Here is a 25,380-nt window from a genome sequence, read left to right as displayed (position 1 = left end):
ACTCACATATACACACACAGCCACACACGGATACACACACTCACACATACACTCACACTCACACATACACATGCATACACGCGCACTCACACATACACACACACACTCACAGACACACACGCACTCACACATACACACAGAGATTCACGCACACACATACACACATTCACACTCACAGTCACACTCACAAATACACACACTTAAACACACACACACACATACATAGGCATACACACAGATATACACACTCACACTCTCTCTCACACACACTCACACACAGACATACACATATGCGTGCGAACATTCTCACACTCTCATACATGTGCACTCACACACACAGACACACACACTCATACACAGACTCACACACATGCGTGCACACAAGCACTCATACACAGACTCTCACACACACGTACACACACACACACATACGCACTCACACACCCACACATACTCACTCACACACATATATACACACAGAGACACACACATGCACTCACACACACACTAACACACAGACACACATACACACGGACTCATACACATGCACACACGCACATTCACACAAACACACTCTCTTTTTCTCTCTCTCTCTCACACACACACACTCGCACACTTGCTCTCACACAATGTGAGGGAGCTCTGAGGGGGTGGGTAATAGAGGGCTAACTGAGGAGACTAGCTGGTGGGGCACTGAGGGGCAGAGAAGTGTGTGGCCAGGTGTGAGCAGACTGGCCAATGGATGGAATGGCCAGGAGGTGGGGGATAGTGGTGCAGGTGGTGGGTTGAGTGGGGGTAAGGTGCTTGAGGGTAGAATGGAGAGAGTGTGTGTGTTTGTGTCTGTGTGTGCTGGGGGGGGGGGAGATTGCGTGGAGATTAGGAAGTGAGGGAGAGCTAACATCGATGAGTGTGGTTTTCCGGGATGTGACTGACCTGTCTGTGCAGCACCAGGGAATGGCCCAATGTTAAGGCAAGCGAAAGTGGGCTTTTGCCCAAAACATCGATTCTCCTGCTCCTCGGATGCTGCCTGACCTGCTGTGCTTTTCCGGCACCACCTTAATTTTGATGCAAATGTTAAGGCAGGCAGCTTTATAAATGACAGAGTTTCTCCCTTGAATTTCTTTTATCTGTGTTGAGCTGTGTCGTAAGAGCATTTGACTGCATTTTTAAAAAGTTGTTATTATTTCCACAGATTGTTTGCTGATGCTGGTGTTTAAAGACAAGTCAGAAAAGAGTAAAGGACACAAGGAGAGAAACAGCGTGACTCTGGAGGATATATGTGGCTTGGATCCTGGCCTGTCATTGGAGGGTGTGAATCACATCCTCGCAATCATCTGTCTGGGACAAACTGTGCTCTTGGCGTTTGAGAACAAGGAAACCATGTATGTGTGGGACATGAGGACTCGCTACAGCCTTGGTGAAGGTAATCACAACCCTTTGCAGATCAGACTGAGGTGTTGCAGGAGTCGAATGGATCTGACAGCATAGAAAGAAAGAAACAACCACTTGAGGGGGGGAAGAGGGGTGTGTGCTGAGTCTAGGATGGGAGGGTGGAACCTTACAATCAGAACTGGACCATCCAGATGTGATAGCATAGGAACAGAATTAGTCTGCTCTACCATTCGAGCATGGTTGATATGTTTCTCAACCTCATTTTCCTCCCTTCTTCCCCTAACCCTGGATCCTCTTACCAACCAAGAAGCTTTCTGTCTCATTCTTAAAGACACTCAATGACTTGGCCTCCACAGCCCTCTGCAGCAATGTTCCACAGATTCACCACCCTCTGGCTGAAGAAATCCTTTCTCATCTCAGTTCTAAAGGGTCAACCCTTCACCCTGAGGCTGTGCCCTTAGGTCCTTGTCTTTCCCACTAGTGGAAACATCTTCTCCATTTCCACTCTATCTAGACCTCTCAGGATCCTGTAAGTTTCAATCAGATTCCCCACTCATCCTTCTAACCTCTGTTGAATACAGCCTCAGAGTCCTCAACCACTCCTCATATGGACAAGCCCTTCATTCCCAGTACTATTCCCATAAACCTTCTTTGAACACCCTCCAAGGGCAGATACGGGGCCCAAAACTACTCACAACATTCCAAATGCAGTCTGACCATAGCATTATACCTCCTCAGCGGTACATCTCTGCTCTTGTATTCTTGCCCTCTCAAAATTAATGCTCGCATTGCATTTGACCTCCTAACTACCAACTGAACCAGCATGTTAACATTAAGAGAATCCTGAACTGGGATTCCCAAGTCCCTTTGCACTTCAGATTTCTGAAGCCTTTCCCCATTTAGAAAGTTCTTCATGGCTTGATGCTTCTGACTAAAGTACATAGCCTCACACTTTCCCACGTTGTACTCCATCTGCCACTTGTTTGCCCACTGTCCAAATCCTTCTGCAGCCTGCCTGCTTGTTCAGTATTACCTGTCCCTCAACCTATCTTTGTATCATCTGTAAACATAGCAATAATGCCCTCAGTCCCTTCACGCGGAAAGAATACCTTTCACAACAAACCCTTTCTCATGTGTGGGTCATCATCGTCCTGATGGTACCGTGTCTTCAGAATATGCTTTTCACTGCTCCTTTAAATTCAACATCAGTAATTGGTATTAATCAACCCATAATTCCTCACCCTTCCTGTCAGTGTTCTCTGTTCAGTTGTACAACACATGAAGCAACACAGTTTCTGCTGTATTCTCAGAGTTCTGTTCCTATGCCAGGGCCCATTTTAAAACTGACAAATTCAAACCATTTTCACCTGGAGAGAACCTGGATTGTTCACCAATTCCCAGGTGTTTGAACAGGCTGAACCAGCATGTTAACATTAAGAGAATCCGCTTCAACAGTAACTTGCTTTTTTTTTACCTTTTGCTTCTCAGCTGTTTCTGCCCAAGTCAACCACAGGTCGCATGAGAATTTCTTGTTGCGTTATGATACCACAATAGTGTGAAAGACTCCCAAGCCCACTTTGTTCTTAAAGGAACATGGCATGAAATACAATCCACCCTTTCCCAGAACAATCAGCGTTCATACCATTCAGTCAGATCCTGACTGATCTGTATCTAAACTCCATCCATTCATTTTGTTTCTGTAACCCTTAATGGCCTTGACCTAATTCTAAATTGAAGCCCCACCCTCTCCCTCCCATTAGGTGGCACAATGATTATGCATCAGTGCAACAGTAGTGTTGCAGTTTTGTGTCATTGCCAAGCACTGGAATGGTCTGCCACAAAGATGCTGATGTGTTCACAGGACTGGGTGGAGACAAGTTCATGAGTGTTGTTGGCTTCCCATTGGATTAAAGCCAGGCCGTAATGCCAGAGATCTTATCTGATGCTAACAATGTGGTTATGGAGTGATGTTGAAACTTTATTGCTGGAACAGCACAGCAGGTCAGGCAGCATCCAGGGAACAGGAGATTCGACGTTTCGGGCACAGGCCCTTCTTCAGGAATCCTGAAGAAGGGCCTGTGCCCGAAACGTCGAATCTCCTGTTCCCTGGATGCTGCCTGACCTGCTGTGCTGTTCCAGCAATAAAGTTTCAACTTTGATCTCCAGCATCTGCAGACCTCACTTTCTCCTCCGGTTATGGAGTGATGTACAAGTAATAATTTCTACTGTGTCGGACTACAAATGATTTTATTCCCCTCTCCAAACTTTGAGGCTTATTGTTAAAAATCACTCTGGCGTCTCCTGGGGGAGCAATGGCCCAATGGCATTACCACTGGACTGTTAATCTCGAGACCCAGGTAATGTTCTGGGGATGCAGGTTTGAATCCTGCAGATGGTGGAATTTGAGTTCAATTACTAAACAAAATCTGGAATTAAGAGTCTAAATGATTACTATTAATCCATTGGTGATTGTCGGGGAAAAAAACCCCATCTTGTTCACTAATATCCTTTAGGGAAGGAAATTACATCCTTATCTCGTGTGGCCTGCATGTGACTCCAGATGAAACAGCCATATGGTTGACTCTTACCCTCAGGGCAATTAGGGATGGCCTAGCCAGCGATACCCTCAATCCATGAATGCTTATAGAAGAAATCACCTCAAGCTATCTGCATTCTATTGCTCTTCTAGAACGAAAGACTTAGACAATCCGTTCTTGAGAGTTATTCCTTGGAGGAGCATCAGTGATACAGTGAAAGATATTGGACTGAATAAGTAATTTAGAAATTGGCAGAATTCTACATGTAGACCCATAACTCATACAGCACATGAGTCAGAAACAATATTGTTTTATTCACTCGTGAGATATGGGCTTTGTTTCTGGGCCAGTATTTATTCCCCATTCTGAAGGGGATAGTGAGCTTCATGTGTTGAAGCACTCTGATTGATAGTGTAGGACATCTAAATAGCTGTTAGAGAGGGAATTCCAGGATTTTGACCCAGTGACACTGAAGGAATACCAGTACAGTATATTTTCAAGTCAGGATGGTGAATGACTTGGAGGGGAACTTGCAAGTGGTGGTGTTCCCATGTATCTGCTGCACTGTCCTTCTAGATGAAAGTTGTCATGGGTTTGGGAAGGTGCTGTCTAAGGAACTTGGGAAACATCTGCAGTACACCTTGTAGATCATAGACAGTGCAATCACTGAGGGTGGATAGTGAATGTGGTGCCAATTAAGCAGTCTGCGATGTGTTTGATGGTGTCAAGCTTCTTGAATGTTGGAGCTGCACCCATCCAGGCAACACTCAAGAAGTTTGATTGTAGTTTTCAGAATTATTTTGCATAAAGCAGTGTTTTGGGCTTTGTTTATGCTATTTCTCTTTCAACAGGTAACCTAATGCATATGTCCAAAACGGGTTTCTGTTTGTTAGTGTTTTTGACCCAGCTGTGGGTGCCAACCCATACTAATGACTGACACACAACTGTGTCATGGGTTCCCTCTGCACACACCCATGGCCATCTTTGGTTAGATTAGATTCTCCACAGTATTGAAATAGGCCATTTGGCCCAACCAGTCTACATCGACCTTCCAGAGAGTGACCTACCCAGACCCATTCCCCTCTGACTAATGCACTTGACACTATGGGCAATTTAGCATGGCCAATCCACCTGACCTGCACATCATTGGACTGTGGGAGGAAACCGGAGCACCCAGAGGAAACCCATGCAGATATGGGGAGAATGTGCAAACTCCACACAGTCGCCCGAGGCTAGAATCGAACCTAGGTCCCTGGTGCTGTGAGGCAGCAGTGCTAACCACTGAGCTACCATGCCACCCCACTCTGTCTTTGTGAAGGAGATTTCCAGATACCCATTTGTCTCTGTACATAGGAATGGTTCCAGCCAACAACTTCTGGAACAACATGGGCAGTTGGATACCCACAGATACAATAGACAGAAACTGTTCTTTTTCAATTAAATAACAGTTGCCACTCTTTGATTTGCTTGGACTCACTGCTTTTGGTGCACAGTTGACTCCAGGATTGTATCACTGATGATCAGTGTTTGGAGCTGAGTTGATCCTCTGTGACAGACCCACCACTTGTTCCAGGGACATCGACAGTGAACATTTCAGCCATTTGGCCCCTTGAGCCTTCGCTGTCATTCAGTACATTCTACAGCTTAACTCCATTTTGGATATTTGGTCACCAAAAATCAAACCTGGCAAGCTTGACTACGAGTCTAAGTTTAATTTATAACCATGCCATGAGCATTTACTCCCAGTCTAAGGATATATGGTCAGCCATTTAGGATTGAAATGAGAACAGATTTCTTCACATTGAGCGTGGCGAATCTGTAGAATTCTCTGCCACAGGAAGCAGGTGAGGCCAAAACATTGCATGTTTTCAAGAAGGAGGTCAGTATAGTTTATAGGGCTAAAGGGATTGAAAGGGAATGAGGAGAACTGGGAATAGGGGACTGAGTTTAAGGATCAGCCATGATTGTACCGAATGGTGGAACAGGCTCAACAGGCCAAATAGCATACTCCTGCTCCTATTTTCGGTGTTTCTATGTTAGTGTAACGCCTATCCTGACACAATTTCAGGATCAAAGTTAAATATAAAATTAAGGATGTTGTATTATTACAAGAACCAGTCTAAGACCTGTAGCTGTTGGACAGTGAACATTGGTCCATAACTTCTGATTCTTCAACCCACCAGAAATCTGTTGATTTATTTTTGTTTTTGTTGCTGAATGAGCAGTTTGCCTGAAGAGACGTGTTGCGGATGGGTTTGTTGCTGGGATACCCAGCCGTAAGCACTGCAAAGTGCTTTGAGAAGATTTGTAGCTCAGGTTGAGGTTCTGGATGTAGGTTTGCTCGCTGAGTTGGAAGGTTCATTTTCGGACATTTCGTCACCCTACTAGGTAACATCATCAGTGAGCCTCTGGTGAAGCACTGGTGGTATGGCTCACTTTTTATTTTTGTGTTTAGGTTTCCTTGGGTTGGTGATGTCATTTCCTGTACATCCAGAACTACAAAGAGCACATGGAGTTAAAAGTTGAGGCAAGGTGGGGGAATTTTGCCAATAATGCCCTTCCTACCCCACTCTAGGTGGTGAGTGAGGGACTGGGGGGAGTGAGAGCATGAGTAAGATTCTAGGGACTTGCTTGGTGTTGGCCCACTCCTGGAGAAGGGTACCAACGCTAGTCTCCATGTGACCTCGAGGGGTGAAGGCTGAGTAGGCGGGCAATGGAGCTAGAACTTCCAGGCAAGAAAGCTGTCCCCACAGTCTTGGCTGTACTGCCTGGCAAAAATAGATCTCTCCATCCCCATCATAGAGGTCCTCCTGTAGATTTCATGCTAGGATTAACAGAGCAAAGAGAGACTGAGGGTTCTTTTTTTCCAGGAGACAGAAACTCAGAGTGAGTTCCACATGATGGCTGAAGGTGTAGCTGCTGAAAGGGGGGATGGAGGAACTGGAGGATGCACAAGATGAGAAGCAGAAATGTCTGAAAGTGTGGCATTCTTTCTTGTGGAAAATGAGTGCCAATCCTTGGCATTTTTGTGGAAGTTTTTTTTGTGACGTAAAGGATTTATTATTAATAGGTAAATAGCCTTTCTCATCAGAAGTGATGTAAGACCATATGACCACAAGACTACAGCATGACTGGAAGGTAGAATGGCCTCGTGAAGCCTTATCTTGTACACCGTTCTCATGATAAATAAAGGCTGATACTTATCAACCATCAACCCCCTTGCACAACTGGGTCAAAATCCTGCAGCCACTTCCCGAGCAACACGCTGTGTGTATCTACCCCAACTCCATGGACCAAAGTGGTTCAAGATCCCAGCTCAACACCCAGAATTCATTATTTATTAAAACAAAGGGTCAAATGTAAATTGGAGGACACGGACCATGTAGAAGCAAAAGGGTTTCAGTTTAGAAATGCACCATGTGCTGGCACAGGCTTAGTGGGCCGAAGGGCCTGTTCCCATGCTGTACTGTTCTTTGGGAGAAGAAGTGTCCAGATGGTGACAACTGGCTTTTCAAGATGTTTATCGATTCTCTGATGGTAACCATGATGGTGTCTTGTGTTCTCAGTTCACAGGTTCCACGTTTCCGTGCTCCCTGGTACCAAACTGGAAAGTGGACCCGCAACACTCCATTTTTGTAACAATATCTTTGTGCTGGTGCGTGACGTACCACCCACCATCATTGGCCAGTGGAAGCTGTCTGACATGAGGCGTTACGGAGCTATTCCTAATGGCTTTGTCTTTGAAGGGGGCTCGCGGTGTGGTCTTTGTAAGTATCTGCACCTTTTTACATGCTATCTCTTGGTGGAGAGGGAGTTGGCACCTTTTGTTGTGATGTCCCCAGTGGTGTCAGTCCAGTCCATCTTTCCCAAGTGTTGCCCCCTGAGAGGTTAACCCATGAGGAGACGGTGTGGAGCCAGGGCCTATGTATTTTAGTTTAGAAAACTGAGAGGTGGTCTCATTTCAACATACTAAACCATTAAGGGCCTCAATGGAGGATACATGACAGTCTCAGAGTAAGAGGTAGGACCAAAAATAAAGATAATTACTTCACCCCAAGGGTAGTGAGTCGTGGAATTCTCTACCCCAGAGGGCTGTGGAGACACACCCATTGAGTATACGCAAGACAGAGATCGATATATTTTTAGATATTAAGGCATATGGGGATAGTGTGGGGAAATTACATGGAAGTAGAGTGATCTAGGTTCAGGGGCTGAATGGCCTCCAACCTGCGCCTATTTTCTATCTTCCTGTGCCTGGGGTGAGAAAACATCTTTGCTGGTTACGAGCAGGTTGAAACATATTCAAACAGGTCTTGGATTGGTACCATACATTGTGTGAGAGGATGCTGCCGTCCAGAGAGAGAGAGAGAGAGATTAACGCCAATCCCCGTCTAGACTTTCCCATTTCCTTCAACGTGCTAAAGTCTTGGTGGGCATATTAAGTGTCAGTGTCTCAATAAATGCAACAAGAGCACCATTTCAACCTAATCCAGTTGAAGAGGGTGCTCTTCTGAAAGTAACTTAATCTTAGAGACAGAGAATTAAACACCTCAGGCTGTCATTGTCATGCCTATCTGTTATAATTTGTAAAGTCTTTCTTCAACCTGTTGACCTCTGTGACAGAGACTGACCGTGAAATTAAAGCCTATCCATAAGAGTGTGGAGCATTAACGAACAGTTCTTGTCAATGGTTTAGTTTTGCCTGATTGCCAAGGATGACAGAGCTATGGCCTGTTGTTTTAGTTATTGGATCATTTATAGCTGTGTTATCAACAGTCTGTCTGTTTCTCTCTTTCTCTGATGAAGGGCTTTTGCCCGAAATGTTGATTTTCCTGCTCCTCAGATGCTGCCTGACCTGCTGTGCTTTTCCAGCACCACTCTAATCTTGACTCTCTCTTTCTCTGATGTGTGTCTCTCTGTCTTTGTCTCTCTCTGTATCCATCTCTCTGTGTCTATCAGTCTCTCTCTCTCTCTGGATCTCTTTCCCTCTCTTCCTCTGTCTCTCTCTCTCTCTCTGTATCTATCTCTTTCTGTGTCTGTCTGCCACTCTCTCTGTATCTCTCTCTGTCTCTGTCTGCCTTTCTCTCTGTATCTATCTCTCTGTGTCTGTCTGTCTCTCCCATAATCCAAAGCATTTGGTGTCTGATTAATAGACTGGATATTGGGTAGGCACAGGGCCTGATGAGAGACACACACTGCCTGCTCTTTCCCCAACCATTTGTGCTCCCTCTCCTTGTGAGCACACCCCCTCCTACATTACTCACCTTTGGTCTGGATTCTCTGTGAAGTCAGGCCTCTGGAAATCCAGCAGTACCATGGCCTTGGACTCCAGCTGAAGGACCCACAGGTGGCCTTGTTATCGCCTGACTGGAATGTGCTTTGACAGGGGATTCCCCAGAGGAGATGGAGTGGAGATCTGGCCGGCAAGACCCCTGATGCCACAGCAAGGCTCTTCCCAAAGGTTCAGGACCAATGGCTAATCATTGGAGCTGGGAGACATCAGACCAACAATTTTTAAGCTAGTGCTGGATGGGGAAAGATGGAATGCAGAATGTATGAGCAAATGTAAGGCAGAGGTGGACAAAAGAGATGGCATCAGTTACAGATGGCATCTGACAGAAAATGCAACGTCCTGAACATCGCTGTAGAGATTCACAGGTTGTGAAGTATTGAGTTGATGAGATGGAGTTTCTCGAGTTGACATTGACCTTCATTGTAACAGTGGCGAAAGTGAGGACCGCAGATGTTGGAGAGTCAAAATCAAAAAGGGTAGTGCTGGAAAAGCACAACAGGTCAGGCAGCATCCGAGGGGGGGGGGGAGAAGTGATGTTTTGGGCATAAGACCCCCAGCTCCACATCTCCCTCCTACTTATCTCTCAGCCCCCTTCCCCCGCACCCCTCCACCCCCGCGACAACGCCCACATTCTTGATGAGGGGCTTATGCTCGAAATATCATCTCTCCTGCTCCTCGGATACTACCTGACCTGCTGTGCTTTTCCAGCATCATAGTTTTTGATTCTTCATTGTAACAGTGCCAGGCAGAGATCAGGGTGGGAATGGGACTGATTGGGAGCCTGGGTTCACACGTGCAGTCTGAACTGAGATGTTCTGCAAAGTGGTCATCCAATCTGCACTTAGTCTCTCCAACATAATCCTTAGGGGTGACTGCCTCATCAGTAGATAAACCTTGGAAATTCTTAATATTGTTTTGCGAAAAAGTTCCATTTAGAAATAAATACATACAACATGCTTTCGAATCAAAAACCATGACATATCAAAGCTTCTACTGTCTTCCTGGAAGTCTGTTAGATAACTTTATTTTTGTCAGATAGAAAAATTAAGACCATGAGATATAGGAGGCCACTCAGCCCATCAATTCTACTCTGCCATTCCGTGAGATCACAGCTCATCTGATCATTCACAAAACCACTTTCCTGCTGTTTCCCCATAACCCTTGATTCCCTTTCCAATCAAAAATCCATCTCAACCTTTGAGAGTATAGTTAATGATCCAGTCTCAACATCTCTTCGCGGTAAAGAATTCTGCAGATTCGCAGCCCTTTGATAAGGAGTTCCTTCTCATCTCTGCCTTAAGTGTGCGAGTCACTAAATCTGTATCAGACCTTGATTCGAGGAGACTTTGAGCACTGTTGCTGTTCTGGGATACAGGAACGCTGGAGAGGGTGCAGGGAAGATTGACAAAATGGAAACCAGATCTGTGTGGGTATCAATATCAGGAAGGGATTTGCACATTGGATCTCTTTTCTCTAGTAGAAAGAGGGTTGGGCAGGTGACCAAGTAGAAATATTATGTGATTAAAAAGCTTTGCCTCGATAAGAATGTCACCACTTCTTGAGGAAGACTATAACACACGGGGCATCAATATATTGGCAGGAACTCCAATCAGGAATTCAAAAGGAAATTCTTCAACTAAAGAGCGGTTAGAACGTGGAGGTTACTGTCAAGCAGAGCAATAGTAGAGATATATTTGAGAAGAAATGAAATAAACTTTTGGTTAATGTAAACTAGACAATAACAGGAGGAAGCTTAAGGAGAACATCAATACCAGAATGGAACTGGCTGGGCTGAATGGCCTGTATCTGTACTGTGTATCTTGTGGATCACAGTGAGGATGTAGCGAAGGTGAAGGAACATGAGGGCAGCTCACAGTACCATGGGTCTAATTAGGTATTCAAGGGGAGAAGAGCAGGAACGTGGACGTGAGGAGTGTTGGGTCAGCCTTGTTTTTATTGAATGGCAGAGCAGGTGCGAGGGGCTGAATGGCCTACTCCTGTTTCTACCTCTTATGGTCATGTTCAGGATTAATCCAGTTCACCACTGACCTTGCTCATGATTGAACTGCAGAGAAAAACTGAAATTATTTCAAAGCTCATGCTGCTGCTGAGACAAACGGCTATTAATGATAGGACTATATTTATGACTGAGCTGCACCAGTCCCCCTCCCCCTGTCTCCACAGGCTTTGACTCCCAGCCGATAAACAGCTGCTTGGCATCGCTGGGATGCATTCTCCACATGCCAAAAGCTGGCTCAGTGACCAGGGTTGTAGTCGCTCTCGCACGGGAAGCCACGTTGCTCTTGTAACCTGAACACGTGTCCTGCTGAGTGCTTTCAATCTGTTTTCTAGGAAAATGGGAGAGTCAGGAGGGGGGTTTGAAATATTCGACTGGGAGTCATTCTGCGCACTTGCTGACATGTTGAGTACGTAGAGCCCCTCCATCTGTCTCTTCCTTACCGCCCCTGGGGAGCGGCCGATGGAGCTGACTAAGTCCCCTCTATTAAAAAGCAAGCTTTGCAGGGAGCTGGTGGTCAAGTGCAATGCTTCCTGGGCTTTTCAGCATCAAGGTACGCAGTCTGCGTGGTGTAAATGGTAATGTCACTGGATTAGTAATCCCGAACCCATTATTCATGCTCTGGGGCCAGGCTTTGAATCGCACCACAGTGGGTGAATTTGGAATTTAATATAAATCTAACCAATCTTGTTGTTGGAAAACCCCATCAGCTTTATTAATCCTATAAGGAGGAACATCTATTGTCCTTCCCTGGTCTGGTCTACAAACCCACAACAATTTCATTTACTCGTAACTGCCCTCTGGATAATTAGGAATGGGCAATAAATGTGACATCCACGTCTACATGAATGAATTTAAAAGATTAAATAGCACCATTTCCGTACAATGGGAATGTGCAAGTTCAAGCCCTAATGGTGAAACGCTGATGTCAGTGGTCAGACCATGCCAGCAATCCTCTGTCCCCAGTACTGCTAATGACACTGCATTACATTAGCACCACTGCATGCACAGACTGCTCCACTGCATGCACACACACACCTGAATCCTGCCTGATGATGACTGGGACCTGTGAGGGACATACCAGAACCCACAAGCAGCACCAGCAATGCCCCCCACCCCCCATCCAGCTGAAACCTGATATGTAATGTTCATGTAACGTAAGTAAAGAGTTTGTTGGAACGTCCAAAATGTCAGACAACAGTCGCTCTTAGAAAAGGCACAGACATGGATGCTGTGGGACTATTAAAGACAGTACAGTCTGAGGGAGCTCTCCGTCAGTGCCACATAGAAGCCTGGGTCCCCACCTCATGGCTGTTTACCTTAGAGAGTTCACCTTTAAGGACTCCATGTGCTGTATGTATACAATGCTGTGACTCTGCCTGGCAGTCAGTCTGCTTGGATTACAAGCTGCACATACAGAGATCTGTCGATTGCTGTAATGCCTGCTTCACTGTTTTAAAGAAACAGACTCATGGTGTTGATCAATCACTAATGAGTGATTGTTAGAGGAATATCATCAACATGACAATGGCAGCCTAAACCATGAGGACTGATTGTGCTAAAGTTTGTAACAATCAAGGCAGATCAAATAATAACACACCTCTGGGTGACCCAAAGTGAAGTACATTTGGAAATGTGGAAGGAGATGTAGAAAGCTGTTTGCAAACAGTGAGGTTCCACAAGCTGCAACACGATGATGTCCAAATGTTGTCTTAGTTGGGTAATGAAGGAAATGAATATTGCTCCAGGACACTGGGCAACTCTGACTGTCTTTTTTCAAAATAGTGACCGTGGGATTTTTTATAACAGCTGGAGAGGGGGCAGACTGAGCCCCTGGTTTGACAGCCCACCTGAAGAACAGTGGGGCACTCCCCTCAGTGCTGCACTGTACAGTCAGTCTGGATTACTGTATATACTTAAATCTCAAACTCACCACTGTCTGGCTGGTCAATGGCTTCCACTGTCTTCCTGGGGTGGTCTGTTTCTTTAACTTTTAAATAGATAGTGGGTTAAGTTTAGGGTTAACAGCATGAAGGCAGATTCACAGCAATGGCTGTACCATATATTTCGCATTTGTGGAAATAATTCTACAGCATTTTAACTCAGAATCTTGATTTAGGAGACAGTATTAATGAGGAAGAACCATCACTTCACTTGCTTCAGATTTCTCCACGACTAGTGGACCTAACTCTTTTTGATAATAAGGTGAAGGAGGTTTTCTAAGATTACAAAGGGATCTTGATCAAATAGATCAATGGGCTGAAAAATGGCAGAAAGATTTCAATCTGGATAAATACGAGGTATTGCATTTGTGTAAAGCAAACAAGGCTGTTACAATTAATGGTGGAGCTTTGGATAGTGTTATAGAACAGAGGGACCTTGGGGTTCAGAAGCATAATTCTGAGGATGTGGGCACAATTAAAACTTTTAAAAGACATTTGGACAAATACATGAATAGGAAATATTTGGAGGGAAACAGACCGGGGCAGGTAGGTGGGACTAGTTTAGTTTGGAATTATGTTTGGCTTGGACTGAAGGGTCTGTTTTCGTGCTGGATGACTCTATGATTATGGCTATGACTAGCTGAGTGAATTTCCTTTGGTTTTGTTGACTTTCCTTTGGGGAGAAATACAACTTAAACCCCAAAGCGATTCACCCTCCCACCCTATAATGCGTTGTCAAATATCCTCCCATGTATGTGAGAGAGTGAACAAGCGGCCTTCCCTGTTTTTCTCTCGCCAGGGGCTGGTGTCTTCTGTCTGTCCTGTGCTGAGGGTGAAAGGATCAGCTTCCTCTTCGACTGCATCGTCCGAGGGATCTCACCAACCAAAGGACCTTTTGGGTTGCGGCCCATCCTGCCAGGTTAGTAAAGCAAGTACGGAGTAACAAGAAAGCTAGGCTGTACACCATAAACTCGATGTGTAGAACACAGGGTTGGGAGCGGTGTGGACGGAAGGGTATTGAGCAGAGTTGGAGAGGAGTGGGAAGGGGTAAAGGGATGGTAATAAGAGGCAGTGGGAATGGAGATTTGGAGAAAGGTGGAGCAGAAGGAGACGGGGTGGTGTGGAAGTGACAAGGGACTTGTTAGCCTTTATCACGATAGGATTTGAGTGAAAGATAGTCACCATAGTCCCAATCTCTCAGAAAAAGAGTGGGATGATTGTCTGGTCCAGCATTTATTGTCCAACCCAAGTTGCCCTGGAGTAGGCAGTAGTGAGCTGAAGTTATACACTTTGGTAGGATAAACAGCAATGGCTGTACCATATATTCTGCATTTGTGGAAATAATTCTACATCATTTTAATTCAGAATCTTGATTTAGGAGACAGTAATGATGAGGAAGAACTATCACTTCACTTACTTCAGGTTTCTCCATGACCAGTGAACCTAACTCTTGTCCATGCCTAATTGTCTAAGGTAAAGAAGGTTTTCTAGGACTACAAAGGGACCTTGATCAAATGGGTCAATGGGCTGAATATGAGTTATTACAGTTGGGTACAGCAAACAAGGCTTATACAATTAATGGTGGAGCTTTGGGTAGTATTGTGGAACAGAGTGACCTAGGGGTTCAGATGCATGATTCTGTGGTGATAAATTAGGAAATGTTGAGGTACAAAGGGACCCACAATGCCCTAGGGAGGGAATTCAAGGAGTTTGACTCAGCGACACCGAAGGAATGGCGATATATTTCCAAGTCACGATGGTGAGTGGCTTGGGAGGGAACTTGCAGACGGTCGTGTTCCCATGTATCTGCTGCCATTGTCCTTCTAGATGGAAGTGGTCATGGGTTTGTCAGGAGAAAAAGATGGTCTATGAAATTTTGATTGTTTGGCATTTTTACCTTTGTATCTATATTGAAGCTTTGGGAAAGAGGGGACACAGATTTGAAGTAATTAGTAAAATAAGCAATAGTAACAGGAGGAGAAACCTACATGTGGCCAGTGGTTAAGGTCTGTACTTTGATTGTGGTGGATGCAGGTTTGATGAGGCATTTAAATGGAACTGAATTACTCTCTGGAAAAGAAGATTGTGCAAGGTCACAGGGAGAAGGCAGGGAGATGACAGTGTCGCTGGGTCACAATCCTGGAATTCCCTTGCTAATAGTATTGTGGGTGTCCCTACACTCCGAGGACTGAAGCAGTTCACAAGGCAGCTCGCCACCACCTTCTCGGGGACAATTAGGGACGGATAATACATGTTGACCCAGCCAGAGACGCTCCTATCCCATGCATGAATGGAATAAAGGTGCATTACATATGCATTCAGAGAGCTAGTGCAGGTACGATGGGCTGAACAGTCTCCTGGTGTGCCGTGACCACTTTGTGTTTGTGTAAGGGAGTTAAGCTCGTTATACAAATGAGTATTTATTGTGTTTACTTATTCCTGGTTTCCACCCTGAAATTTAAATGAAGCAAAAGTGAATCAGAGAATTGTTACATCACAGAAGAAAGCCATTTAATCTATGTTGGCCTTCCTAAGGAACATTTGAGTACTGTCCCTCCCCTGCCTTATTCCCAAGTCTCTGCACATTCCTCCTCCTGATCGAAGTTTTATTTATTTTCCCTTTTGCTACTTTGCCTTTCCCAGCTGTAGTGTGTAAACTGCATTATGTTGGTTTGAGTCTGTGTGTGTGCCTGTGTGTGTATATACGTGTGTATGCAGACTATGAGTGAGGTCAGGCTCAGCTATACTGTGGTTCCCCTTGTGATGGAATAGCTGTGTGCTTTTGTGCCCACACCCATGAGTTTGGTTTCAAGACAGACTGATCAAGGAGAAAGCAACTGTCCAAAATAAAATATCGCAACAAATGGTATTCAGAGATATAATAGGCTCTAATCTAATTTAATATTATCAAAAGACTGTTTCATAAACTCTGTTACCTAATGCCAGTCAGTCTACTCCATATGCTCCCCTGCATGTGTTTTTAACATTCATGTAGTTAGACTTCAGATTTATGCCTAGCTCTCCATGCATTTCTTTTCTTAAGAGTATACTTGGCACTCTAGTCTGAGTGAGAAGGTTGCAGGTCTGAAATCCAATCCAGAACATTAAGTCTTTTATCCAGACCATTGGTCCAAGCTCAGTGGTATGGGAATGTTACACAGCCAGAGGATACTGTGCTCCTGTCTGAACCCTCAGGATTCCCTCCCAGTCATTACTGCAAAGAGGATTAGGGAGGGTTTTCCTAGGGTCCTGTCAAATACTTTCCCATCGTCCAACATCGCTAAACATAGGAACAGGAGTAGGCCATTCTGCCCACCATGCATTTAGACCATGGCTGACAGTCTACCTCACTGTCCTTCTCTCCACACCATACCATGATGCTATAAATTCCTGTATTAGAATGCCAGAATGTCTTGAACCTGGTCAAAGATTCCACCACCCTCTGGGAAGATGATTCTGAAAATTTTCCATCTTCTGAGTCAAGAAGTTCCTCCTTATCTCAGTCTTAAATGATCTGTTCTTTTACCCTGAGATTACATCCCCTGATCTTACACTCACCAGCAGGGGGAAACAGCTTCTCTACATCTGCACTGTAACGCCCTATACGAGTTAAAAAAAATTTCAATGAAGTCACTCCTTATCTTCGAAGCTGATGGGAATACAGACACAAATTCCTCAATCTCTTCTCAGAAGACAATGCACTCCTTCCCAGAGATGAACCTGGTAAACCTCCATTGCTCCCCCTCTATGCAAGTATATCTTGATTCAGATAAGGGAACCAAAACTGTATGTAATGTACAGGTGAGCTTTACCCAAGGCTATATACAACTGCAACAAGACATAGAGTCATAGTCATAGGGATGTACAGCACCAAAACTGACCCTTCGGTCCAACTCGTCCATGTCAACCAGATCTTCCAAACTAATCTAGTCCCATTTGCCAACACCCGGCCCATATTCCTCTAAATCCTTCCTATTCATTTATCCATCCAAATGCCTTTTAAATCCTGTAATTGTACCGCCTCCACCACTTCCTCTGGCAGCTCATTCCATATGCACCACCCTCTGCATGAAAAAGTTGCCCCTTTAAATCTTTCCCCCCTCACCCTAAACCTATACCCTCTAGTTCTGGACTCCCCCAATGCAGGGAAAATACCTTGTCTATTTACCCTATCCATGCCCCTCATGATTTCATAAACTTCTATAAGGTCACCCCTCAGCCTCTGACAATCCAGGGAAAACAGCACCAGCTCATTCAACCTCTGCCTATAGCTCAAACCCTCCAACCCTGGCAACATCCTTGTAAATCTTTTCTGAACCCTTTCAAGTTTTACAACAGCCTTCCTATGGGAGAGAGACCAGAATTGCACGCAATATTCCAAAAGTGGCCTAACCAATGTCCTGTACAGCAGCAACATGACCTCCCAACCCCTATACTCAATACTCTGACCAATAAAGGAAACCGTACTAGACACCTTCTTCATTTACCTATCTACCTGAGCCTCCACTTTCAAGGAACTATGAACCTGCACTCCAAGGTCTCTTTGTTCTGCAATGCTTTTCAGGGCCTGACCATTAAGTGTATAAGTCCTGCCCTGATTTACCTTTCCAAAATTGCAGTACCTCACATTTTTCTAAATTAATCTCCATCTGCCACTCCTCAACCCATTGGCCCAGTTGATCAAGATCCTGTTGTACTCTGAGGTAACCTTCTTCGCTGTCCATCTTTACTCCTGTACTTGAATCCCTTTGAAACAAAAACTAACTGAACTATTTGCCTTCGTCATTTCTTGCATATTAACTTTAAGTGACTTGTGAATAAGGATAGCCAACTCCCTTTGGACACATGCAATCCCCACCCAGAAATAATCTGTCTCATTTTTATATCAAAGTGAATAACTTCACTCTTCACACTTATCCTTTTGTCAAATCAGGTTGAATCTTCACAATTTTTCCTTTCTGTTCTCGTCCAGTAATTTGAACATTTCCCTGCAACTGATGTCAAATAGATCCGTCATTCTCTATCTCACACCCCCTTCCTTAAATAGTGAGGTTACATTTACAGGCCATTGTCTCACTGCTTCCTGTGCCCAAAATCAGGGTTTTTTTTTAAAAAGAATTATTCATGGGATGTGGGTATTGCTGGCTAGACCAGCATTTATTGCCTATCACTAATTGCCCAGAGGGCAGTTAAGGAGTAACCACATTGCTGTGGGTCTGGAATCACATGTAGGCCGGACCAGATAAAGATAGCAGATCTCATTCCGTAAAGGACATGAGTGAATCAGAGGGTGACTTTTCCCCCAAAAATCAATTCATTCTCATCATTAGACTCTTAATTCCAGGTTTCTATTGAATTTAAATTTCACCATCTTCCATGGTGAGATTTGAACCAAGGTCCCCGGATTAATAGTCCAGCAATACCACCATTAGACCATTGCCTCCCTTAGTACAAATTTACCTCAAAAGTAATTCTTTGACAAGTACTTTTGAAGCTGGGAAAGATGCTAAATTAGTTCATGTCTTTATTTCTTCTTCTACATCAACTGCACCGTAGGTGTTGGGTGGTGGAGCACTAAGACTAAGGGTGTCTCCACGTGAAAGATAAAAAAACAGTGGAGCATGAGGCTTCTGAATTACTTCATGGACCTCCATGAGGAGAGCTCATGGAGTGTAAAGAGAGAGGAGAAAGGGGATGGTTCATTGTATGGCAAATGTTAATGGTAATTCTGATGGGCCTGTAATATCAGTGAGAGGGAAGCTGAGCTGAGGAGAGCTCTGGTGAGACATAGCTGAGGACAGACACTGTACTAGATTAGATTAGATTCCCCTACGGTGTGGAAACAGGTCCTTTGGCCCAACAAGTCCATACCAACCCTCCTGAGAGTAACCCATCCGGACCCATTTCCCTCTAATGCACCTAACACTATGGGCAATTTAGCATGGCCAATTCACCTGACCGGCACATCTTTGGACTGTGGGAGTATACTGACACAGACAAAGGGAGAATGTGCAAACTCCACACAGACAGTCGCCCGAGGCTGGTATTGAACCCAGGTCCCTGGCACTGAAAGGCAGCAGTGCTAACCACTAAGCCACCACGCTGCCTGAGCTAGAGAGCTACATTTATTGTGGTGGTGTAAATATAGAGTTTACAGCACTACAGGAGGGAGAGAGTCTTACTTCATGATCAAGGACCAACTGGAAGCCTTAAGGGACCCAGAAGGTTAGCAATCCAGCTAGATAAAACATCCTGTATCAGTGCAATCTAAACATCCAAACCGACAGGTAACAAAGTGGCTGCTGCATGGTTCCAGTGAACCTTTAGATCTTGGTTGTAGCTTAATTGTGGAGTAGGACGTAACTGGAAGGTGCAGATAGATCGAGGCCAAGTGCATAGACATTCCCTAGGCAAAAGTGGGTACTGCAGATGCCGGAGATTAGATTCAAGATTACAGCGGTACTGGAAAAGCACAATAGGTCAGGCAGCATCGGAGGAGCAGGAAAATCTACATTTCGGGAAAAAGGCCTTCATCATGGACATTCCCTGTTGAATGAAGAAATGCTTGATTAATGAATCTTTCCACATCACCTTATCTCCGCATAAGGAGATCATGTATCCTGAGATGTTCTGAGTGTGACATTGTGGGTTGGATTCGATCCCTTCAAATCCTTGGAATTAAATAAAACTAGGCCCTTGGAGTTGTGCTGAAGACAGTGGGTGAGCTTCCAGGAGTTGGCATTAGGACAGCTACCACTGCCTGGGTTTTCTCACTCTAACCTCCGTTCCCTAGTTACTGACTGTATCCCTCTCCCCCGGCAACAAGCTGGCATTAAGCCACTCTGTCTGCAACCTTGATCCCACAGTGAGCTTCCAATCTCTCCTTGGCACCATCACCCACGCCAGTGTTGCCATCTCTGTAACATTGCCTTAATGTAGGCTCTGTCTCACCTACCGCTGGAGCCCTCATTCATGACTTTTATTTTAAACCTCTGACCCTGACCATTATGAAACATTCTTGGCTGCTCTCCCACATTCCAGCTTTTGTAAACTCGAGAGCATCCAGAATCTCTGCAGTCCGTGCAGTGAGTCCTGTTCCCCTGTCATCTTGGTGCAGGCTGACTCATATTCAGCGACGTCGTGATTTTACAATTGTTAACCTTGTTTTCAAATCCCTCCATGGACCTCATCGCTCCCTGTCTCGGTAATCTCTGCTGATCCCAGTATCGTCTGAGATATTTGAAATATGCTTCCATTGCTGGTTCCCCTCAGACCTCCTGACTGTGATCGCTCCAACCATTGGTGACCATGCCTTCAGTCCAACCTTTGACAATGTGAAGTCCGTCTCACTATCTTACCTGAGGCTTGAAGAAATATTGGAGGCTCTGTTAATAGAAATCATAGAGTCACTACAGTGCAGACTCAATCTGACTGACCCTCCAATACATCCATAACCCCGCATTTCCCATAGCTAATCCACCTATCCTGTACATCTCTAGAGACTATGGGGTAATTCATAACATGGCTGGTCCACCCATCTTTGAACTGTGTGCAGAAACCAGAGTTCCTAGAGGTAGCTCACACAGACACAGGGAGACGTGCAAACTTCACACAGACAGCCACCCAAAGCTGGAATTGAACCCAGGTCCCTAGGGCTGTGACGCAGCAGTGCTAACCACTGAGCCACTGTATTGGGGACTGCCGATGTCCTCTGTTAAGCAAGCCTATCTGCAATGAGGAATCAAAACATCTTCGTGGCAAAGCTTCTTACTGCTTCCCATTGAATTGTAGATCCCAGTACGAGCCAAGCGTATACAGAAGAGAGGATCAGTCATGAAGCATTGGAGTTAGAGAAACGCTTAAGTCTTTTGTCACAATCCAGTCGACAAAGCAGTGGAGGTAAGTTGCAAATGTTTTGAAATCTTGGTTCAGTTTTTAATTCCTGCTACCCCACACCCCTGCATGCCTGGGTCAACAACCCTGAGATTCCTGTCTTAGAACGCTCGCCTCTGCATTAGACATTGTCACTTCCATGCACTATTCCCGAGGCTGAAATATTGCACTCTGAGATGGACAGACTCACGAAGGAAGTAGCAGCAAATTACTGCAGATGCTGGAATTTGTACTGAAAACAAAATAATGCTGGAAATCACAGCATGTCAGGCAGCATCCATGGAGAGAGAACAAGCTAACATTTTGAGTCCAGATAACTTTGATGAAGAGTCATCTAGACTCGAAAAGTTAGCTTGCTCTTTCTCTATGGCTGCTGCCTGACCCGCTTGGGGAGGGAATGCTGCATTGTCTGAGAGGCTGCCCTTATGACAAGACTTTAAACCAAAGTCCCATCTTCCCCTCTGTAAGTTCCCAAAGTGCAATTTCAAAGAGAGGAGGCCTAGAGTAATGGTTTTTCTCCCTTTATTCATTGGTGGGATGTGGGCATCGCTGGTTGGGTCAGCATTTATTGTGCATCCCTAGTTGCCTCTGAGAAAGTGTTGGTGAACTGTCCTCTTGAGCCATTGCAGCCACCTGCCCTGAGGGAGGGAGCTCCAGGATTTTGACCCAGGGACACTGAAGGAGTAGCAATATATTTCCAAATCAGGATGGTGAGTGGCTTGGTGAGGAACTTGAAGGTGGTGGTGTTCTAGTTGGTTGTGAGTTTGGAAGGTGCTGTCTGAGGATCTTTGGTGAATTTCTGCAGGGCATCATGTACATAGTACACACTGCTGCTACTGTGGAGGGAGTGGATGTTTGTGGATGTGGTGCCAATCACACGGCTGCTTTGTCCTGGATGGTGTCAAGCTTCTTGAGTGTTGTAGGAGCTGCACCTATCCAGGCAAATGGGGAGTATTCCATCCCACTCCTGACTTATGCCTTGTAAATGGTGGAGAGGCTTTGGGGAGTCAAGAGATGAGTTACTCGTTGCAGTACTCCTAGCCTCTGTCGCCACTGTGTGGTGAGTCCAGTTGAGTTTCTGATCAATGATAACTCCCAGGATATTAATAGTGAGGGATTCAGTGATGGTAAAACCATTGAATGTCAAGGTTGGTGGTTAGATTGTCTCTTGTTGGCGATGATCATAGCCTGGCATTTTTGTGGCATGAATGTTACTTGCCACTTGTCAGTCCAGGCCTGGACATTGTCCATTTTGTTGCATTTGTTCCCTCAAAACAGATTAACTTGTCGCTTTCTCTCCTTTTCTTTCTGAGAACCTTCTGGGTTACTTGCCCTGACAATGGTGGTTAGGTTTTCTGAAATAAAGGTACGCAATTGGGTGCAAACTGTTCTGGAACGTCCTGACAGTGTGAAAGATTTTACAGAAATTAGTTTCTTCTCTCCTTTTATTTTCATGGGATGCGGATGTGACTGGCAAGCACAGCATTTATTGCCCATTCCAAAAATGCTGAGTGTCTCACTAGTGGGACAGTTCAGCATCAACCAAATTGCTGTGAGCTTGGAGTCACTTGGAGGCCAGACCAGGTAAAGATGGCAGATTTCCTTGCCTGAAGGACAACAGTGAATCAGATTTTTTTTTTTTAAAAACAAACTATTATTCCAGATTTCTACTTAATTCAAATTTCATCATTTGCCACAGTAGGATTTAAACTCATGTCCTTGGAACATTAGGTTGGGATTCTGATCCAATATTACCATTACCCACTGCCTTATCTGAGCTTAACTGTTCCTCCTCTCACTGTAGGACCAGTGTTCCCTGCTAAATCCATGTCTCAACGATATGTAACACTGACGGAGAGCCTGGGGAGCTGGTGGTAATGTCATTAGTGCAGTAATACAGGACTCCCAGACTAATTGAAACTGCGATTGAGCCTCATCGTGGCAGCTTGAATTCAGTAAAAATATGAAATGAAAAGTGAGTCTAATGGTGACCATGTGACCACTGTCAATTGTAAAACCCATCCGCTTCAGGGATGGAGATCTGCCATCCTCATCTGGTCTGGCCTATATATAACTCCAGAGTCTAGGTTAGAGTGGTGCTGGAAAAGCACAGCAGGTCAGGCAGCATCTGAGGAGCAGGAAAATCGACATTTCGGGCAAAGGCCCTTCACCAAGCTTCCTGATGAAGGTCTTTTGCCCGAAATGTCGGGCATGACCTGCTGTGCTTTTCCAGCACCACTCTGATCTTGGCTCTAATCTCCAGCATCTGCAGTCCTCATTTTTGCCTATATGTAACTCCAGAGCCCGGATGGTTGACTCTTAACTAGTGATGGGCAATGTTATCTCAGTACTTGTATAGATTGTCCTCTGCCTTATCCTCGACCCTGATCATCTTTGTATGAGCGAGTATGGAGACAGACATGGCTTGCTTGGCGTGCTACTGGGTTGTCTATATTGTAGTTAGTTGGCTTCACCTCCACGGGATGTTTTTATCTCTATTTTGTTGTTTCTGCCCCAGGAGATGACCGCAGTCTGTCCAGCTCAACTGAGTCCTCCGACACCAGCCAGTCGGACAGTGCCAGCCTGGGAAGTCGGATGACCCTGTGGCCAGAGCAGCTGCCGGTCAGTGGCCTGCCAGAGGGTCAATCTCTGGGCACGGCGGCCAAGGGGCTGGGCGCGGCTGAGGAGAAACTCTACGCAGAGGTCACCCGGGGATCGAAGCCACCTCCCAAGCCGCCTCGGTCACGTAAGCTGCAGGAAGTGGGTCGTCAGAGTTCCTCTGACAGCGGCATCGCCACCGCCAGCCACTCCTCCTATTCCGGAAGCTTCTCTTCCTATGCCGGGAGCCAGAGTGACGAGTTTGGCTCCTTGCTCAGCCTGCCGTCGGCCTGGACTGCTGAGCAGACACTGTGCACTTGCGAGATGCCCGGATCAGAGTATCAGGTTCCCAGCTCCGCTCGCCATCATTACGACACACCTAGGAGTGTCTTACAGGCAGCTGTGACAAAAGAGACACCTCCCAGCCCTGCAACCAAGGACCAGGCCCCTGCACCTCATGAGACGGCTGATGCAGAGTGGTGCAAGAGCTTCTCTGCAGCCCTGGAAGGTGCTGAACTGTCCGCTGATGTCATCCCAAAGTGGACCCAGTTAAAGCCACGGGGGCAGACACCAGAGGCCACAGGAGGTGAAGCAACATCACTCATTGGAGTGTCGGTGTCGGGAGCAGGAACCACAGACCCCTGCGAGATTTACAGCCCTTACCCAGGAACAGGCCGGGCACTTTTCACTGCCTGCCTGACATGTGGGGGCCTCAAGGTAACCCGCAAATACTGTCTAATCCTTGAGGAAGATTTGGCAGGCTCAGTGCCGCAATAAGCAACCAACACAGAGAATACTGGAGAAACTCAGCAGGAGAGAGAGAGAGAGAGAGAGAGTGTGTGAAGAGAGGAGAGTGTGTGTGAGAGAGAGGAGAGTGTGTGTGAAAGAGAGAGGAGAGTGTGTGTGAAAGAGAGAGGAGAGTGTGTGTGAAAGAGAGAGGAGAGTGTGTGTGAGAGAGAGAGGAGAGTGTGTGTGAAAGAGAGAGGAGAGTGTGTGTGAAAGAGAGAGGAGAGTGTGTGTGTGTGAGAGAGGAGAGTGTGTGTGTGTGAGAGAGAGGAGAGTGTGTGTGTGTGAGAGAGAGGAGAGTGTGTGTGTGTGAGAGAGAGGAGAGTGTGTGTGTGAGAGAGAGGAGAGTGTGTGTGTGTGAGAGAGAGGAGAGTGTGTGTGTGTGAGAGAGAGGAGAGTGTGTGTGTGTGTGAGAGAGAGGAGAGTGTGTGTGTGTGTGTGTGAGAGAGAGGAGAGTGTGTGTGTGTGAGAGGAGAGTGTGTGTGTGTGAGAGGAGAGTGTGTGTGTGAGAGAGGAGAGTGTGTGTGTGTGAGAGAGGAGAGTGTGTGTGTGAGAGAGGAGAGTGTGTGTGTGAGAGAGGAGAGTGTGTGTGTGAGAGAGGACAGTGTGTGTGAGAGAGAGGAGAGTGTGTGTGAGAGAGAGGAGAGTGTGTGTGAAAGAGAGAGGAGAGTGTGTGTGTGTGTGAGAGAGGAGAGTGTGTGTGTGTGTGAGAGAGGAGAGTGTGTGTGAGAGAGGAGAGAGTGTGTGAGAGAGGAGAGTGTGTGTGTGAGAGAGGAGAGTGTGTGTGTGAGAGAGGAGAGTGTGTGTGTGAGAGAGGAGAGTGTGTGTGTGAGAGAGGAGAGTGTGTGTGTGTGAGAGAGGAGAGTGTGTGTGTGTGAGAGAGGAGAGTGTGTGTGTGTGAGAGAGGAGAGTGTGTGTGTG

The 25,380-nt window shown here is 45.7% G+C and overlaps 1 protein-coding gene across 3 annotated transcripts in view; it reads left to right on the top strand.

The window, feature by feature from the left end:
• dok7b (docking protein 7b) overlaps positions 1-25,380 on the top strand; it is a 116,892-nt gene that overhangs the window by 11,925 nt on the left and 79,587 nt on the right. For all 3 annotated transcript variants that reach the window (XM_043703636.2, XM_087974180.1, XM_043703645.2), the window contains 5 exons: positions 1,193-1,423; positions 7,496-7,696; positions 13,982-14,101; positions 20,974-21,081; positions 23,594-24,390. In XM_043703636.2, coding sequence (XP_043559571.2) covers positions 1,193-1,423; positions 7,496-7,696; positions 13,982-14,101; positions 20,974-21,081; positions 23,594-24,390 — 1,457 coding nt within the window. The remainder of the gene's footprint in view (positions 1-1,192; positions 1,424-7,495; positions 7,697-13,981; positions 14,102-20,973; positions 21,082-23,593; positions 24,391-25,380) is intronic.

Source organism: Chiloscyllium plagiosum, unplaced genomic scaffold (assembly GCF_037043375.1).
Source record: "Chiloscyllium plagiosum isolate Xiang-an unplaced genomic scaffold, Cpla_swu_hap1 HiC_scaffold_2, whole genome shotgun sequence".
NCBI lineage: Eukaryota > Metazoa > Chordata > Chondrichthyes > Orectolobiformes > Hemiscylliidae > Chiloscyllium > Chiloscyllium plagiosum.
Note: the sequence above shows the minus strand (reverse complement) of the source record. Positions and strands in the feature narration are given on the sequence as shown.